The 18,930-nt window shown below is 36.4% G+C and overlaps 1 protein-coding gene across 11 annotated transcripts in view; it reads right to left on the reverse strand.

Annotated features, from left to right (window-relative positions):
- The window catches only part of LOC140202656 (serine/threonine-protein kinase WNK1-like), a 160,689-nt gene that overhangs the window by 4,109 nt on the left and 137,650 nt on the right, over positions 1-18,930 (reverse strand). For 8 of the 11 annotated variants that reach the window (XM_072267777.1, XM_072267781.1, XM_072267780.1 and 5 more), the window contains 5 exons: positions 14,746-15,428; positions 13,345-13,547; positions 13,066-13,257; positions 1,900-1,941; positions 568-761 (listed from right to left, as the gene is read on the reverse strand). In XM_072267777.1, the coding sequence (XP_072123878.1) occupies positions 568-761; positions 1,900-1,941; positions 13,066-13,257; positions 13,345-13,547; positions 14,746-15,428 (1,314 nt within the window). The remainder of the gene's footprint in view (positions 1-567; positions 762-1,899; positions 1,942-13,065; positions 13,258-13,344; positions 13,548-14,745; positions 15,429-18,930) is intronic. The other 3 variants (XM_072267783.1, XM_072267776.1, XM_072267778.1) reach the window with 2 other exon arrangements.

The raw sequence follows: 18,930 nt of genomic DNA on the forward strand, positions 1-18,930 counted from the left end.
ATTTCTGCACTCGAAGTGTAATATACACACCTAAATGATCGAATGTTTTCCATGCAGATATTTTAGGTAGTTAACTAGAAAACCACTAGTCGGAAGTACTCAGAATGTTAACAGGACAGAAGAACAGAAATGTTTTGTCAATCCTTCTTCAATGCAGGAATAGAGGTTCACGTCACTACCAATCACTGAGGACAATTCAGAAATACTAACGGTAACTGTAACAACATAACCCATGATTGTGCTTTAAGCCAAAGGTATTATTAATGGCATATCCAAGGCTCACATAAACAATTCAGGAAGTTTTCAGACAGACATAAGGCCTCGGAACAGAATTAGATCATTTAGCCCATCAATTCTGTTCCGCCATTCAATCGTTAATTTATTATCTCTTTCAACTCCATTTTCATGCCTTCTCCCAATACCTTTGAAATCCTTACTAATCAAGAATCTATCAATGTCCGCTTTAATAGTAAGCATGTAATCCTGAATAGCAGTCACAGCAGCACACCAAGTAAAGCCAATGAAACACCTTAAATACAATTTTACAGTGGAACAACAAACTCTTACTTCTGAGTAATGATGGCCTGGTTGACCCTGCTGCTTGATGCCACGCTTGTTCTGTGAAAGGTTCATAGCATCTCGAGCCCAATTGTCTACCAGCTTATGCAAATCGTCTGTGAAGGTGCCTTTTCTAGTCGTCATTGCTGGTTGTTGTTGGGCCATTTGCCCAACCCCACTTACTGCATTTGTGCTAGTTGTCCCTGGGAAAATACAAAGATGATCAAATTCATTACAAATATGATCTGAGTTTCTCAAATCAAAATAACTTGCTGTTATGTTGATACTTGAAGATAACTTTGTTTCATGACAATACTTGCTCACGATACCCAAAAATAATCAAAAATCATAATTTTTTGTGATATATAATAAAGATGAATCCTTATTTTCTTGTCATTACTTAAAGGTTAATGATGGACTTTTAAGTAATTCTGGTCTTCTCTTCATAAAAGGATGCAATTTAAGTGTTTTTGCTGAATTATTTCAACTGAAAGGACTCAACAAGTTTTATTAATATCATCTGAAGGTCATTCATCAATGGATCCAGACTGTTGTGCATAGGGACCCTGAACAAAGCTACAGTTTGCCAGTAATTTTCACATTTGTATCATGCATTGCACTTCAAACAAATGGTATGACCCATGTTTGTGTTATGGAATAATTGCACCATATAAGTTTTATTAGTTAAGCCATTTAATAAAATCTTCATGCAATGTTCCTTTACAACTGACAGGTGGATCAAAGATGTATTAAAGCCAAGTCGCATTTGAACATGCAATGCATCCAGACAACAAAGCACTAAACCCATCCACATTCAAAACTTAACCAGTTATTAGCACATGCAAGACCAAAGCTGCCTTTACACTTGACTTCAGCATCACAAGTTCTGTGGTCTCTGATAATTGGTCAGTTACATTCAATGTTAGCAATGGATGAATGTCTTTGGGTTGATGGGTGGGGATAAACATTGCTGGTTTTAATATGTACTATTTAAACTCTGGTCTATTATGAAGGATCCCTTTCATATAAATGGTTTGGAAAATTTTTAATTCCATTCAATTTTAATAATTTACTAGCCCATAAAATTAAGTCTACAATAAATTTTTAAGTAAACATGTTTTGGTCAATGCAACCATGAGGCCAACCAAAAAAAAACCTTCATTGTATAAAAGTACACAAGTATGATTCATACCCCCCCCCCAGACCCGTACACTTAAATAGTGCTGTAGAAATGTTTTTTTTAAAAAGTCATATAAGCTGAACTGCTAAAGTCAGATGCAAGGATTATGATACAAAATTGTCACATGCTTTGCAAGTAAAACATGAGAAAAGGATAATTACTACACAGTTGGTTGCATGGGCAGACTTTTTTCACCATCTTCCCTAAAGAACAAAGAAAAGTGCTTGGAGAAGAGAAACATACAGAATGGGAAAAGTACATCAATATCAATTGAATTGATTAGTGTGACCTCATATGGGATTCTGTCGTAGTAAAACCAAAGAGGAAGCAAATGGTCATCATTTAGCGCATTTGTGCAAAATCCAGGAAGTGGTGGTCTCATTAAACAGTAATTTTTAGTACAAATGAAGTATACTTCTTTGAACCTGTTATAAAATTTTAATCAGGCATGCAATCTTTCACTACTTAGTAATTACAAATTTAGAGCAGTAGACAAAGCCAAATATATTATTCAACTATAAAAACACCTTTGCGTCCATCTTCCAGTTTTTCAAAACATTTAAGCTATACATTGTTTTCCTATTTATAGTTATTCTAATATCTGCACTTTATAATGCACAATTGCTTTGCAGCACCACACAATGGCCAAGATGTATATATCAGAAGAGCCTTTTTTTAAACCTCTCGATCACTGCTTCAGTGTTGTAATCAACCAGCAAACTGGTAAACAGTAGACAAACTGGCCTTGTGACATGGTCAAGATGGAATTTAATCAGATGGATATCAAGCACATGTAAACCTTTAAAAGGGCCTCTTTTTGCCTTAATGTGCTACAAATAATTCAGGTTAAGCAATTTTAACATCAGCCAGAATCAGAATCTGTATGCAGAACAATACTGCATTTCTGAAACTGATATTGCTGCTTAAAGGAGTGATCTTGCTAAATTATCAAGTCCAACTCACCCAGTTCTCTATTCACACTGTGGTGGGGCCAAGACAGAGAACCAAGAGGATTAAGGGTTTTGAATAGTCAAGACTGTTTCCAGGATGGGTGACAAGAGTAGTTTACAACTGGGTTATCTTCATAGCAGATTCTAAAAATATTTCTATAGTTAATGTAAAAATGATTTTTGTTTTAGTAAAAAAAAATTGGGGAGCAAGAGGTGCAGCTGTAGAGCTTCTGCCTCAGTGCCAAAGATCCACTTTCAATTCTGATCTTAGGTGCTGTCTGCATGGATTTTGCACATCCCTCTTCTGCAGTATGAGTTTCCTCTGGATACACTTGTTCTCTCACATAATCCAAAGTTGTGTGGACTGGTGGGTTAATTGGCCACTGTAAATTGCCATTAGTGTGTAGGTGAGTAGTGTAATCCAAGCAGTATGTAAGAAAATAAGTGGGATTAATGTAGGATAAATCCAAATCAGTGGGTGATGTGGACCTACTGTATCGTTCTATTACTATGACTATCAATTCACAGCTTACCATCTTAGTAAATCAGGATGAAAATAATCATTTGCTGTGCCAAACAACACTTCAGCTAAGCAAAATTTAAAATATACTGTATATTTTGAATTTATCAATGGAATTTGAGAATAATCAATAAAATAAAAAGGTGAATCAAAAAAATCTGCAGTGTTGTAAAATAAATTTGCCTGTTTCCATATATTTTAAAGAAAAAGGTAGATTATCTTCTATGCACCACTTACAAACAGTTAAAATCCAGGTTAGTATTCCCTCTTTAAACCTCAATAACCAGAATGCTTGTTTGTAATATGAAGTTACTTACACAGAGCTGCTAGATAGTGGAAAAGGTCAGAAAATTGAGACCAAGACAGTCAGAAAGCTGTAATCAAACAACTTCCATGAGATGTAAACTCGTAGGAAGCCATGCTGCTTTTCTTGAACATTTAAACTGACATGCACTAGGATTAGCAGAGATAAAAGTCCACTGGACCTGCATCCATACCAGCCTGTGGGATTCAAAGTGTTTTGGCAAATCAGGAAAATGACTAGAGCATTCCACCACACACCAAGTCATGTAGTAAAGTCAATTCTCATCTAATGTACATGTTATCCATTTTTTTTAATTATGTAAAAATATTAACTTAATTAGCTTATACTGAAACAAATGGCACAGCATAATTTCAGTTCCAAGTATCAATTATTGCATCTTGAGCACTGAATTAAGATGATCAAATGATTCCATAGGGTTTTGCTGAAGAATTTGCATTAAAAACACCTAAATCTGCCTTTCAGATTAGCTGGAGAACTCAAAACTATTGCAATCTAATCTCCATCAGCTTTTCTCCCCCTACCCAACCAACCACCCACCCTGCCGTCCCTATCTCTCTCACCACTAGCCTGTTTCACTGCTGCAATATATACATAATTTATACACAGTGGCTGTGCAAAAGTTGAGTAAACCCGACTGTAAACATGAACAAGTGTAAAGATTAAGTAGAGAAGATGGAAAGTCAAAGCAAAGCCACTCAGAATCATGACCAGCTATGGGCTCATTCCAAATGTGATCCATGGAAAATTACTGAATTTTTTTGTAAAGTCCATCCAGAAAACTCTTCTTTGTCTTTTCATTAATTGAGCAGTACAAAAATGTATCAAACCACTTGAAAAATTAGCTTGATATTGCAGCAGAACGCAGTATAGTGTGGTGATAGAGGCAGGGAGAATAAACTAAATTCAAAACTAGTGAGAGTTCTTCTGACAAAAGGTTTGGCAAAATGACATGTAAAAAGGGCACAAGCTTTATTATTGAATAATTATAGGTATCATGATATTTTATTACATCTAAGCTATTCCATATTTAAATAACTGAGATGAGAGAAAGGTAAATATTCATAGTTTTTACACCACTGTTCCTGAAATCAGAACCATGGCATAAAGTATCTAGTATCAAGTATCAGAACTAAAGTATTTTTAAGCAAATTGACCACTGGCAGATGGAATGCCCAAACACATACTTTTATTATAAACACATTAAAAGATTGCATTGGAATTAGAATAAAAATGCATATTTTAATTAGTAAATTCAGATTTTGTTAATTTTAAAAACAGAAAACCTGGCATGAATAAAGGACAAGGGGGCTTTTTCTACTGATGCAGCCATGTTTTGAGTCACCAACAGCAAAAAAAAAAAGCAAAATGATCTGAAAAAATATTGAAATGAAAGTTGCCATGCAATGCATGGAGATTTAAAAACATTGCTAGCCTTTCCTATTAAAAGTTTCAGGACAGGAATTGGAACAGTGACCTATCAATGCTGAAAGGTTACCTACTACTGTCACAGAAAGATTCAGAGCCTATGAGGAAACGTGAAAACTGCAACTATGTAGGCTTACTTAAGTTTATAATGGAAGGGGGAAATGCTCTTATATATATATATATATATATATATATATATATACACACACACACACACACATTAAGATCACAGGTTTCAAATGGAAATGTTTCCCTCACCACTCCCAATAAAGTTTTTCAGTTTTATTTTAAACAAGAAGTCTGAGTTTCCCTAGTGTTAATGTCAATGTAATGACATTTCTCTGATAAGCTGGTGTTGTTGATATACCCTAATCACCAAAGGTGTTCTAATAACTGTAACAAGTAGACGGTGTGTGATTAAAATTCAACGTTAAGACAAACTGCATAAATTATAACTTATCTAAAAGACCACACAAGGACTTGAAAATGGTCAAAGAATTTGATTCAGCTAAAATACTCCGAAAAGTCAACATGCTATAATTTTTTGGGTGGATCGAAGTAATATATAGCACTCCATAGTAAAGTACCTTTAAACTTTGGACAGAATATCCAGAAAGTTATGATTGATGTTCAAATTACAATTCCACCAAATAAAGGGCAATTTTGGCTATTTAATGGTTATTTTTATGAAAAAAGCATTATTATGAAAAGGGAACAAAATACATTTCCAATTCTCAAATCCATTCTCAAATAAGATGTTTTGAATCTGCTATCTTCATTCTGATTCTTTATCTTCATAGCTGGAGATCCCAACAATATTTTTTATGATCTATCTAACCTAGGACTGTGAAAATGGCATTGTGCCAGTAGACTGAATATCCAGTCACAGGCAGCCTATGCTTCCGTTGCACAACTCAGCAGTCAAAGGTTAATACACTGCCAAGAAACAAACTGAAAGCTAGAGATACACAGATACTTGGGAAGGTACGGTAAATAGTAACTACATGGCTGCTGGTTGTGTATTGAATGCAGCAGAACACAGCAGCCGCACCCAGGGACATACTGCCTTGGTATAGCAGTATGTGCAAAATTAAATATCGCTTGGAGGGAGCAGTGAGAAGGTAGTGACAAAGAATGGGATGGGATTGGATGTTAGGTGTATGGGAGCAGAGGAGGGTGGAAAACAGATTTGAACAAAAGAAAAGAAACAATTATATTGGGGCGTCGGTCACAAGGCAAGAATTTCGTCATTTTTGTGCCAATTTGATTTTGTACAAGTAATCCAAAACCAAAGTTACACCTGTACTTCTCAAATGGGTAAAAATATATTATAAAACTTTCTGCAGTCCTTACAATTCTATTGAAGCCTCTAAATAGGCAAAAATATGCTGTCTGGATTTAAAATTTTATATTCTTAAATGAGCTCATGTCTGTTTAATGGCACACAAATGCACACACAATCATGACTAGTTGTTGGCAACCATTTATGTCAGGATGACTCATATAATTTGCTTCTTTTTCCAATTCATTTCCAGAAATTAGTTAATTCACAATAATTTTGGTTTTTAATTTATTTCGCTGCCCTATGAGAAAACTTCGAATAGGTGACTAAAATTCAGAAAGCATAGTGAACAGAGTAGGCATTGACAGCAGCAAAGCTTTATGTACGGGAAAGAGAAAGAAAAGGCAGATGAGAAAGAATAAAATTGTTACACACAAAGAGCCAGACAGGGCGTACTCAGAAACCTTGTCCTTCTGCCGCCAAGTTTAAATGTTACTTGTTCAGATGCACAGTGAAACGCTGCTGAGCCTGTGACAGAGTAACAGAAAAGGAGGAAAACAGACAACTATAATCAGCATATTAGTTTTATAAGCATTGAGGGAGCATGTCACATTGAAAACACAATCTTTTTGCATTCTAAAGCTTTTTAATGAAATTCTACTTTGCAGACAGACCCAGGCTACCTACAGAGCTACTCAGATAATTATGCATGTAATTTTGCACCCCCCCCACCCCCATGCTCAAGGAAATTGCATTTCTAGTTACAGGAATTTATCATCTCCAATAACATGCATCATTCGTGCTTCAGTTCCTTATTATTAAAGCAAGAAAATGTGGTTTAATTTGATTCTTTCCCAACAATTATTTTCACCATGTAATGGTTAGTCGAAGGCTTAACTTATACTGGGAGCTCACAAGCTAAAGAAAATATATTGTTCAAATGTTTTCAAACTGGATAGCACAACTTCCTCATCCATGTCAGATATTAATCACCTTCAAGAGTTTTACTTGCACATAATACTCATTATTTGTATCTTCTAAATGTTTCCAAGTTTCTGCCATTGCCTGAAAGGTGTACAAGCAGCTGCCCAACAGTTATCATCCAGTGCTTACCTTCAGAAAAATACCTACAACCTACAATGACAGTTCAGATTACATAACCCACAAGAATTTTAAATATGTAAAATAATGAAGTACTGAGACCAGCTTTGAATAGAAAAACTGCATTGGTCAATCATTCACAAGACCTGTGGGCAATTATTTCAATCTTCATTATTATGAATAATCGTCACTCAAACTACAATACAGATGACCCATGTGTTATAGCTATTCAAGAAATTTGCTTTTACAGGATTCACAAATCTCTGCTCCCAACAAAAAAGTGCGACAAGGAATAATATTCATTCTCACAGAATTTGTGGAATAAATATATTTTCCCCCAACTCCCATTTCATGAAGCGTGTACAGATAAACAAGCTTTACACAAAAGAAAATAACATTATGACTATTTTCTAGGACACATACCCCTGTCATGTGAAGGGATCACCTGTGGAGGGCAAGACTGCGAATGAAACTAATTTAGTTGGTTAACATACAACCACCAGTTTTTAACTAACATTTGAGTGGCATTGACTGAGCTCCACTTGTCACACATCTGGCCTGCATAAAGAGGAAATATTGAAATAAAATCCTGCTGTAGAAATCAAATACATGGAGACAACTGAATCTCAGAACTCAAAGAAATTAAGAACATGCCAAAATACACACATTTTTGATCCAAAAATAGAAATAACATTTCCTGACAATGTATAAAACAGCATTTCTTTAGAGTAAAGGGAATGTTAGCTGTCAATTTGTGTTCCATCTTAAGATACAAAATTGTACATCCATTTATATACATACTGAAACAGAGGAACACTTGTAAAGACTGCAGTTCTAATTGAACCAAAATATTAGTCAAAAGAGTTCTGTTGAACTTCACAGCACAAAACCAATTCACAAAAACAGGAATTGAAAATTGGCAACCTCCCACTATTCCATCTCCTGGCCCAATTCATGGCAAGTTTTGTATGCAGATGTTATAGATTTAAGAATATATATGTATAGACTTTCAGACTGCTGTCTTTGAATGTTGAACAATTTATCTAAAATGCGTTCAGTACCTGCTTGAGGGCACTAGGATCAATTACTTTTGCCAGAACAGCTCATTTTAAAAGGAGTTGATATATTGTGCCCCATGTTTATTTTTGGGACAGAGCAATAACCAGTATATTTAAAGTTAATACTGATCTCGGATGAACAAATTCAAAGGAAAACTAAATGCACATATAGTGAAGCCAAAGTAATTATTTTATGGTTTATTTGATTTTAATAAAATATATTTAATTATGTACCAGAGGACCAACGTTTCCAACTTCATCAGCAAAAGGCCCAATTTTGCTACAGCTCTTCATTTTTTGAAATAACTCAAAGTAGAAAAATGTAATCTCTGCCAAAACTATCTACTAAAAAATTATGTCGTGCTCTAAAGCTAATAGGACGATGAGAACATTGTGTAATTTAATTACAACTAGAAAGTCAGCCAACAAATATGACACAAATAAAAAGAGCTAGCTTGTTAAATATAGAACTTCCATCATTCTTTCCTCCATTGTGATAAAAATGGTGTGTTATCAATACACTTCTTTCAATCCCAATTTTTACACCTGCCTTAATTTTCCTATCGATTTAGAGCACAGGGATAATAATTCACTTGAGATTAGGATCAACAAACAAAAATGAAAGACAAGGCCTCTAAGTCTCATTCTCAATTTAATGCATAATAAATACTTTGGCTATTCACCTTTGAAATTTCAGATGAAAGAAAAGCAGCGTTTCACCATAACTCTAACACCAGATGTTCTGATGGAGTTAAATCATGTACTATTACACAGCTACTGTAGATAGTAGCACTTTGACTCTCAAGACATTGAAATTGGGATTCAGATCATAAAATTTTGCCATTCTATTGCTGAAAGCTTTAGGATCTGTTATGAGGTGTGCAATGTTTTAATGCTTCTATACTGCTGACATTAACAAGTTCAACTGCTAGGTCATTTCATTTTGATTAGTATCTTTTAGCAACTGCATTATTTAAATCAGTATTAGAATGGTAAAATCTTAGAGCATAGAAAGAAGTCAGTTAATCCTATGTATATGCCAGCTTTTTGAAAGAGCGATGTGTTTAGTCCCGTTCTACCTATCTTTGCAAACAGCTCTGTGAATTTCTTTGAAAAAAATATATAACACTGTCTTGAAAGGCATTCATAAATTTGGTTCATGGCCATTTGATACCACAATGTAAAAGAAATAATGTTCTTCTAGTCTTCAGAAATCATCTTAAATTTGTGACTTACCTTGCTACCTACAGTCTGCACCCCACCCTGCACCCTAATTACTACCAAAGGTAATAAGACTTCTAGAATTTTGGACACCTCCATTTGCTTGATTCATCAGCAGAGTCTGTGATAGAGGATTCAGCATATCAGTTCTCTTTTTATTTCTCTGCTTGGAGAGTAATTCTACTTTCTGCAATGTGAAAATATGTTCTAATCCCCTTATGGGCCCAATTGACTGAAATATCAAAGTCAAAAGTGGGGCACTTTTAGGAACAGAGTGTCACAGAATTCCCTGCTTCTTCATGCTCAGCAAGATGTTTCCTCCTGTATTATGTTCAAAATCCAAATTTTCTTCCTCCTTTGCACTAGTCTTCCATCCCTGAAACTGTATGCCAATTATGAACATCCTTCACATTTTGCAAATGTCATTCTGTTAAAAAGGTCAAAAGAGAAAATTGATCTGTATTTCACCAAACTTCACTTGCCCTCTGTCATGGTCACTTGATGACTGATTCCCAATATGCCAAATTCATGATATCCTACTTCAACTCACATTTTAACTAGAAACCTCCGAGTTACCATAAAACAACATTGAAGATCTTACATTCTGGCTTTTCAGTATAACTATTATTTGGCCCATACCTTGTGTCATAAAATCATAACATAACACTTAAGTTTGAATTCACTTTGCCCGTAATCTACCTAGAATGCATTTCCATACATTCCCAAAAGAGTGATGAAAGTGATTGATTTTTTTTTAATCCAAGGAGGAATGCGATTCAATAAGTGCATGGCTAAGACTCAAAAATGAAGGAAACCTCGACTGAACAGAACTCTTCCACACACAAATGCATACAACTCCCTCTCAGACTTGGTTATAGAACCAGAGTCAGAATTGTAAGCATAGAAACAGGCCTATCAACCCATGCCCATGACATAAATTTTACTCATCTCCACTGATTCCACTTGCTCTCATTAGGACTATCAAATCCTATGCCTTTTATTTCTATGTACCCTTGTTAAAGAATCATAAATGTAGTAATTGCGTTTGATTCCACCATGACCTCTGGCAGAGCATTCCAGACATCAACAAATCTGTATAAAAGTATTTTCCTCCTCCCCTCACCCACTCATAGATCCCCTTTAAAACTCCATCCTCACCTTAAATCCACGCTCTTTTGTTTTTGACACCTTGCTATGAAAAAGAAAATCAACCCCAAGTACGTCACTTATAATCTTATATTCTTTTGACAAGTCACCCCTCAGCCTCCTTCACTGCAGGATAAACAAGTCCAGGCTATCCAAGCTATCCCCATACTAAAGTATTCCAATCCAAGTACATGTTGATGAATTTATTCTGCAGTCTCTCCAGTACATTCACATCTTTCCTACAGTGTGGTGACCAAAATTGTGCACTAGAATCAGAGTGTAGCTTAACCATGCTCCCAGCTCTTATATTCTGTGTCCCAATCTGTGAAGCATGACATAGGCTGGTGCAGGGTTCTGAGTCGGATGATCAGCCATGATCATAATAAATGGCGGTGCAGGCTCGAAGGGCCGAATGGCCTACTCCTGCACCTATTTTCTATGTTTCTATACGCCTTCATCATCCCATCAATCTGTGTCGCCACTTTCAGGGAACTATAGATATTGACTCCAAAATTGCTTTGCTCATCAACATTTCTTTAGTTCCCCACCAATTATTTTACATTCTTCCCAAATTCATCATCTTCCATTTCTCACAATTAAACTCGGTCTCACAACACTCTGCCCAACTGATTTATATTCTGCTGAAGTCTTACACAAGCTTCCATAACACCATCAATTTTTGTGTTATCTATAAAATTCTCATATCTCCTATATGCACTTCCAAGACAATACTATATCACAAACAAAGGTTCCAGCATTGATCGCTGTGGTGCACCACTCAACACAGACTTTGTATCAGTAAAACATCCTTTACCAATACCCTCTGCCACATATTATTAAGCTGATTTTGGATCCAATTAGCAGGCTTACTTCAGGTCCCATATGGAACCTTGCCAAATGCTTTACTAAAATACACATGGTCAACGTGTAAAACTACACTTTCAATCTCCTTGGTTACCTCCTCAAAATAACAAATTCATTGGACAGCATATCACTCTCAATGCTAACAAAAAATTAAAGTATCTCTGCCAGAACCACAGAAATCTTCTCTCATTCCCAACTGCATTCTAGGATAAGTCACACCCAGCCCTGGGATTATCCACCCTTATGTTCCAAGACATCCAGCATTTTCACTTTCTTAATACCAATATGGCCCAGACAATCAGCATATCCTTCCCAGAACTCTCCATACTCCATGTCTTTCTCATTTTTAAATAGAGATGAATATTCATTTATAAACCTGCCTATAACACCTGGCTCCACAAAGAGATTATTCCTTTGGTCTCAAAAGCAACTAGTCTTTCCATAGCTACCCTCTTGCTCCTTCACTAGTAGGATGACTTGGGATTCTCCTTAACCTTAAATGCCAAGGATACTTCATGACCACTATTTGCCCTCTATTGATCTAGGGATTTGCCGGAATGCAGTTGGGTATATTAGTTATTTTCCTGATCAAACCATCAATAACTTGTCATCCCTAATCTTGCAATCTTTTCCTTCAACCCTCACCAGAACATGCTGTCCCTCCTTTCTTGCCACCTCTTAAGAGGCTTCTACTTGTCAAAGGTTATTTGAAGGTAAGCTTCTGCACCCATTCCATTTTAGCCAGGTCCTCTCTTGCGCTACTGAAATCAGCCTTCCCCCAATTGAGGATCTTAACTTGAGAACCAACCTTATTCCTTTCAAAACCATCTTCAACCACCTGTCTGGTTTCATTTTCCAAAGTAATGAAAAGTACAGCCCCTTCTCTGATATGGTGTCAAAAAGAAGCCCCTCTTGGATGCACTTAGTAAATTTCTGTCCCTCCACACTCCTTACTTTAAAGTAATCCACTCAGTATTGGGGAAGTTAAAATTCCCCCTACTATAACCCTACTTGCTTTGAAACCTTTCTGCAATTTGCTTAAATAAGTATAATTCCAATTGATTATTGCCAGGTCTACAGTATAATCTAAGCAAAGTGATATCTCTTATTCATAAATTCATCCCACATGATTTTGTTCACCAATCTCCCCAAGATATCGTCTACACATACTTTCATTATCTCCTCCCTAACCAGCAGTGAGTTAACAATAAGTGTTCAGGTAGCAGTTCATTATACTGCCATCAGTTCACTGTTGTTACACGGATGATGAACGAGGGACTTCTCAGTAAATCAGGGCAAACCAAGAGTACCCTTTGAATAATGACAGCATGATTTAAATTTGCCTATGTGTGACCTCCTACAACTAATGTAATAATTGCAAAACTTGTCAGAATGTGCCACCTAAAAATTTCAAATTAGTTAGCAAAATTTGTACCTTGTCCAGTACAAGAGACACTTTGCCCAGAAATCACCCCTTCACTTGTGAAAGCAGAGTGCAAGTTTTCACTGGATGGTGAGGGTTTCAGCAAATGACCTTGTCCAGAAACAGAGAATTCATGAGTAGTTTGAGGTGGCAACAGCATCTGTGATGTTGTCAACGCTGAAGTACTCTGAACAGTTAAAGACCCTGCAAGGGGAACAGAGCAAGGACATCAGCAGTAAGTATCACCGTACAACAAAAAAAAAGGTTCAATGGATGCCCGTCACTACCTACCTGAAAGTAAGGGACTTTTCTGTCCTTGAGAGCTGCTCCGACTGGACTTGCTGCTTTTCCCTTTTGTGGGTCGTCTGCGACGTCCAGACAGGGGTGCTGCAGGTGGAATTATTACAGCAGGTGGCGCCTTACCCAATTTTATATAAAGTTCCTCAATCTCCTGCTTTTGTCGTGATTGCAATTCTTGAATCTCTTTCAAATGTCTGAAATAAATTGTTTTACAACAGAGTACTGCTATCAGAAAGTTGTTCTGTGATACCCATCACTAAAATGAAACATGATATATTCTTTTATAGTCCTTTATAATTTATACACATCTCTGGCCACAAAATGATAGTGCAACATGCACATTGTCACAAACACAGCTTCAGCAAGTCCAAAAACCACTTGTGAGAAGCCCCTTTATTGCCCGACTCCAGGAATCTGAAGATATGCAATTTACCATGGGAAACATGGGAGAGGATAAGTCCTTCCTACAGCTACCCATGAACAAAGGAGAAATGGGCACTCTTTTTCCTTTTGAAATATAAATTTGAGAGAAGGGTCTAATTGAAAGAAGATATTTTGACATTAAACTTAAGCATATACTATATATTTTTCTTTCCCTCAACCTAAAATCTCCCAGGGTTTTTTACTGAGTTATAGTAACAAATAGTAATAATGAAGTGCAGCAGAGAAACAGAAACCCTTCAGTTTTTTTCCCCCCACTATTTATTCAACTCATACAATTTTCATTGAACTATATTTATCAAACTTGCTCCATATCCCTTGGGGGCAAAAAAAAACAAAATCTGAAAGCAAATTGTAAATTTTAAGAGCTTATATTTCCTACTTTCCCATTTGTATTATAATCTTTAATATTAACTTAGCTGTTACTACTCCGATTTTGAGCATTATGTATACATGAAAATCTTTTGCATTCTATTATAAAATAAAGTTAACAAAACCAGTGTTAGGCACAATATTCATGGGACCTTAATATCTCGATTTGATCTTAGTTTTTCAAAATGCTATTTTGTGAAGGACTTCAATGGTGTATTTTTTCCCCCCTCTCCTTGGAACACTTGTTCTGAGTGACTTATCCTCTCCCATGTTTCCTAGTGTTTGCTGCATGGTAGCTAGGAATCCATATCTTCAGACTCCTGGAGTCATCAATAAAGGGGCTTGCTCACAAGTGGTATTTGCATTTGCTAAGGCTGTGTTTGGTGATAATTTGGTGATCAGCTGAGTTTTGTGGCCAGAGATGTGTATAAATTGTAAAGGTCTATAGAAGAATATGTCATACTTCTACTGCAAGACCGATCTTAGTACTCCAACTTTTCGTGCTTACAAAATGAATAGCCTACATCACCATTATGTAAATATCAAACAAGCAAATATAGAGGTTAACCAGATACTTACTTATCCCTCAGCCGATGCAGCTCTTTCCTCATATCTTCATCTTCAATTTCTGAATCATTATCACTGCTCAAGTAAGAAGAATTAAAGGAATTGGTAAGGTTCTGTAGGATAACAGTACCCTTGGATTCTGATGATTGAGGAGATACTGGACTGCCTGCACTATCAACTGCCACTTGACCAAGCTCCTTTGGAAGGGGCTGTCCTACCTCAGAAAAAACAGGTCCATTTGTATGTAGACATTGTTCTGATTCGATTGATTCTCTAGGTGGTAAAATTCGATCTGTAACATGATCCACTGGCAATGACAAAAGTTCTGTTAATGGAGAAGTACTCATAGGAACACAAGGAAGGTTTCTCTTGCCAGCCTCAAATGTAACTTCATCTTGTGTCCTTGCCACTGAAAAACGGCCAACAGTATCTCTTCGTGTTGTTACCTGAAACCGTCCTATTTTTGCCTGCTGGGCTGGTTCTTGATCTTGGTATGGTAAGGATTCGTTATTTCTACTTTCAATTATAGGTGCACCATCCACAACGTCTTCATGGCTGCCACTTGCAGATGGTCTAACAAGTGTACTTTCAGGACTCCCAGAAGAGGACGATTCATCTGAAGTATGTTTCTGCTTACACCCTCTTTGTTCATCATATGTTTGCTGATACAAATCATCATTTGTTGCCACAGAAACCTACAACGAAATAAATTACTTAGCAGCTTTCTAAACAAAAAATCATTAGGATTTGGCTCTTGTGCAAAATAACTGAAAATATTAGACAATGCATAATGTGATTTTAGGTTGAGTTAAAAATTATTCAAACACAACTGACACTGTCAATTAGCAGATACTGGTATAGTACCACACAAATTGATCTAGGCTAGCAGGAGGGAGGAATTATTTTTAACTAACTGAAGGTAGTTTTAATTAATTTTCTGCAGAATTCATTATGTGTAATCAGATTAATACAGATTAATAATAGAATAAAATACACAATAGAGCAGAACAATATTTTGACTACTTTACAAAACTGTATTAATCAGGACATTTTTTTAAAAAAATAAAACCACAAAAGAACTAAATACAAAAGCACTTTAGCATCTATACTAACTGACTGTACATCAAGTTGTTATGGGAAGTGCAAGTGTTTATTGCCTTTGGGTAAAGTGACCAATGTGTAAAAGTGGAACAATTCATGCAGTAAGTCTCTTAAATTTTATTTTTAATATCATAAGAAACAAGAGCAAAAATGGACCATTCCACTTTGCTATTCAATAATACCATACCGAATCCACTCCTGACCTCAAGACTATATTCTTGCCTTCTCCCTACACACCTTGATACCCTTGCAGTTTAAATATCAGAAACATAGCCTCTACATCTCTCAACGTTCAAAGTAAATTTATTATCAAAGTACGTACTGTATATGTCACCATTTACAACCCTGAGATACGTTTTCTTCCAGGCATACACAGTAAATCCAAGAAATAAAATACAATCAATGAAAGACCGCACCCAAAACAGGCAGATAAACAATATGCAAAAGACAACAAACTGTAAATAAAAAAGAGAAAAATATAATAGTAAATAAATAAGCAATACATAAAGAACATGAGATGAAGAGTCCATGAAAGTAAGTCCATAGGTGGTGGGAACAGTTCAATGATGGGTAAATAAAGATGAGTGAAGTTATCACCTCTGGTGCAGGAGCTTGATGGTTGAGGGGTAATAACTGTCCATCATAAATAGCTGATCCCTTTATACTGAGACCATGCACCCTCGTTCTAAATAACAATTCAAGATGGAGGAATCCACAATGTCAATTCTCCTTAGAAACTTAAATGGTTCAATTAGGTCACTTATAATTCTTCTATATTCCAGTGAGTATAGGCTCAACCTTCTCAACTTCCCTTCATATGTCAAATTCTTTATCCAAGGAATCAGCTTTGTGAACTTACTCTGCTTTGCCCCAAAGCAAATATACCCTTCCTTAAATATGAAGATCAAAGCTCTACATAATACTTGAGTTGCACTCTCATGGAGTCCCTGTAAAATTATATGAAATAGAAAATTTGGCAGGTTCAGAAGGATGATTCATCAGAAAGAGTCCAAATTCTTAGTATTGATACAAAGTGACCTGGAGCACATGATACTCCAGAAAATGTGAGGTGCTAACAGAAAATGTGAGGTGCTAACAGAAAATGGTATTTGATGAGATAAGAGGAAATTTTATTTTAAATATTTAATTGTTTACTTTGGTTCAACTGTTCTCTTAGCCTTGCAGCTTTTACTTGACTGTAAACAAATTACATATGGTAAACAACAAGCCTAGAACCTCAATTAATTAGGTAACCAGCAAGAACTGATTCACTGATCAGGTGATTCAGAACATGTAAAAATACAATTTAACATATGAGAGTTCTGCCAAGGCACAGTGCTTCTTAGTGCAATATGCAATGCCCACTGAGTGGAGTGTCAATGGAGAGTGGACTTTGGTGACCAAGCAAGTTCAGTAAGACAATGGCAATGTGCAGTTTTATTTCTAAAAAGAGTTAAATAAATATAATAAATAACCTAAAATAAGCATAGGAGCACAGTTAAGTCATGGGTACAGGATGTGCTGCAGCCCAGTATGATTAGAAGATCAGCCAAAGTTCTTTTTATTATTACTAGTTGTTGAGCAGGAGTCTTTGATTTGGACACTGCGGGACACTGGGGGGGGGGGGGGAGGAATTACCACCTGGACATTTTGTTTCAAGAAGCAATCACATACCTTTGATTAGGAACTGCAGAACTGGTCAAGTCAAACAAAAAAGGAACAAGTGACAAACAGTGACGTAGGTATAGGAATCAATAATGTAGCATAAAAAGGATCCTCAGCCTTACTACCTGTTCACACAGATAAAGGTTCTTGGAGCATTATAGATCAGAAGAGTAACTGCAGGAAGGAGTAGCAGACACCATTGGATGAGGTCATTCGTAATTGGGGAGTGAAAAGAATCCAGGGCTTTCAAGGGTAGTACAGATGGTGCTTTCTGCAGCCAGATCTACAAGTCCCAATGGCCATATCAATGTCAAGATTAAGATCTCCTCAAGACAGTGTAAAGGAACTTGAAGTACAAGTTACCTCTGGTCCAGCTGATTCTGGTCCAGGGGTTGGTTCTGTTGAAGAAACATGAGCAGCTTGGGTCCAAATTAAATAGCAGAACCACAATGGTAAGAATAGAATGCTTACCTGAGCCACATGCAAAATGTATGACATTAGTAAGATCAGAGAGGTAAATGCATGACTCAAAGATTGGTGAGAGGAAATAGGTTTCAATTCATGGAATGCTGGGGAAGGATGGAGTAGTTCTCTTGGGCAGACTTCACTAGAATCATGCTGGAAGCAGCACTCTAACTAGTCAAATAGTGAAGGTGCTTAAATATGGCTTTAAACTAAACAGTGGAGAAAGGTGTTGGGGAATAAAATTTGAGAAATTAAAGACAATGACAGAGATGAATCTGTAGAATTCATCGCCATAGGCAGCTCTGGAGGCCAAGTCTTTACGACAAAGGTTGATAGATTTTTGATTAATCAGGGCATGAAGGGATACTGGGGGTGGTGGCGGGGAGGCAGGAGATTGGGGCTGAGAGGGAAAATGGATCAGCCATGATGAAATGGCAGAGCAGACTCGACAGGCCAAATGGCCTAATATGTTATGGTCTTGTGATAAAGATAACTGAAATCCATCAGAAAACAAACATACAGACAGAATACAGCTCCAACTGCAAAGCAGGGAAAATTGCTGAAGCAACAAAATTGAAGATTGTCTAAAGCATGCAACTTTCATTGTGAAGACAGACAGTTAAGAATTAAGAGCTAAAAAACAAAATAAATGGGAGCAACCCAAAGCCATTACAGAGAAGTTGCTGCAAAGTAACCAAAACTAAGCATTAGACATGTTTTTTTTTAAACAAGATGAATGAAATAACAGTGGAGGGTAGGGAAAAGGCAGAATAAGGATTAGAAAACCAAGTGCAATTGGGTGGATATTGGAAAATAGACCTTAGGATCCTAGATAACTGCCACCAAACAATAATGGACAGGGCATAGCACACAACTGAAAATAAGAGACACAGTTAACAAAAGCAATTTGATCACAGAAGAATTTTATCTTTGTATGGACTATACAAATTAAATTGACAGTAAAAG

The sequence above is a fragment of the Mobula birostris genome, chromosome 9 (genome assembly GCF_030028105.1).
Source record: "Mobula birostris isolate sMobBir1 chromosome 9, sMobBir1.hap1, whole genome shotgun sequence".
Taxonomy (NCBI): Eukaryota; Metazoa; Chordata; class Chondrichthyes; order Myliobatiformes; family Myliobatidae; genus Mobula; species Mobula birostris.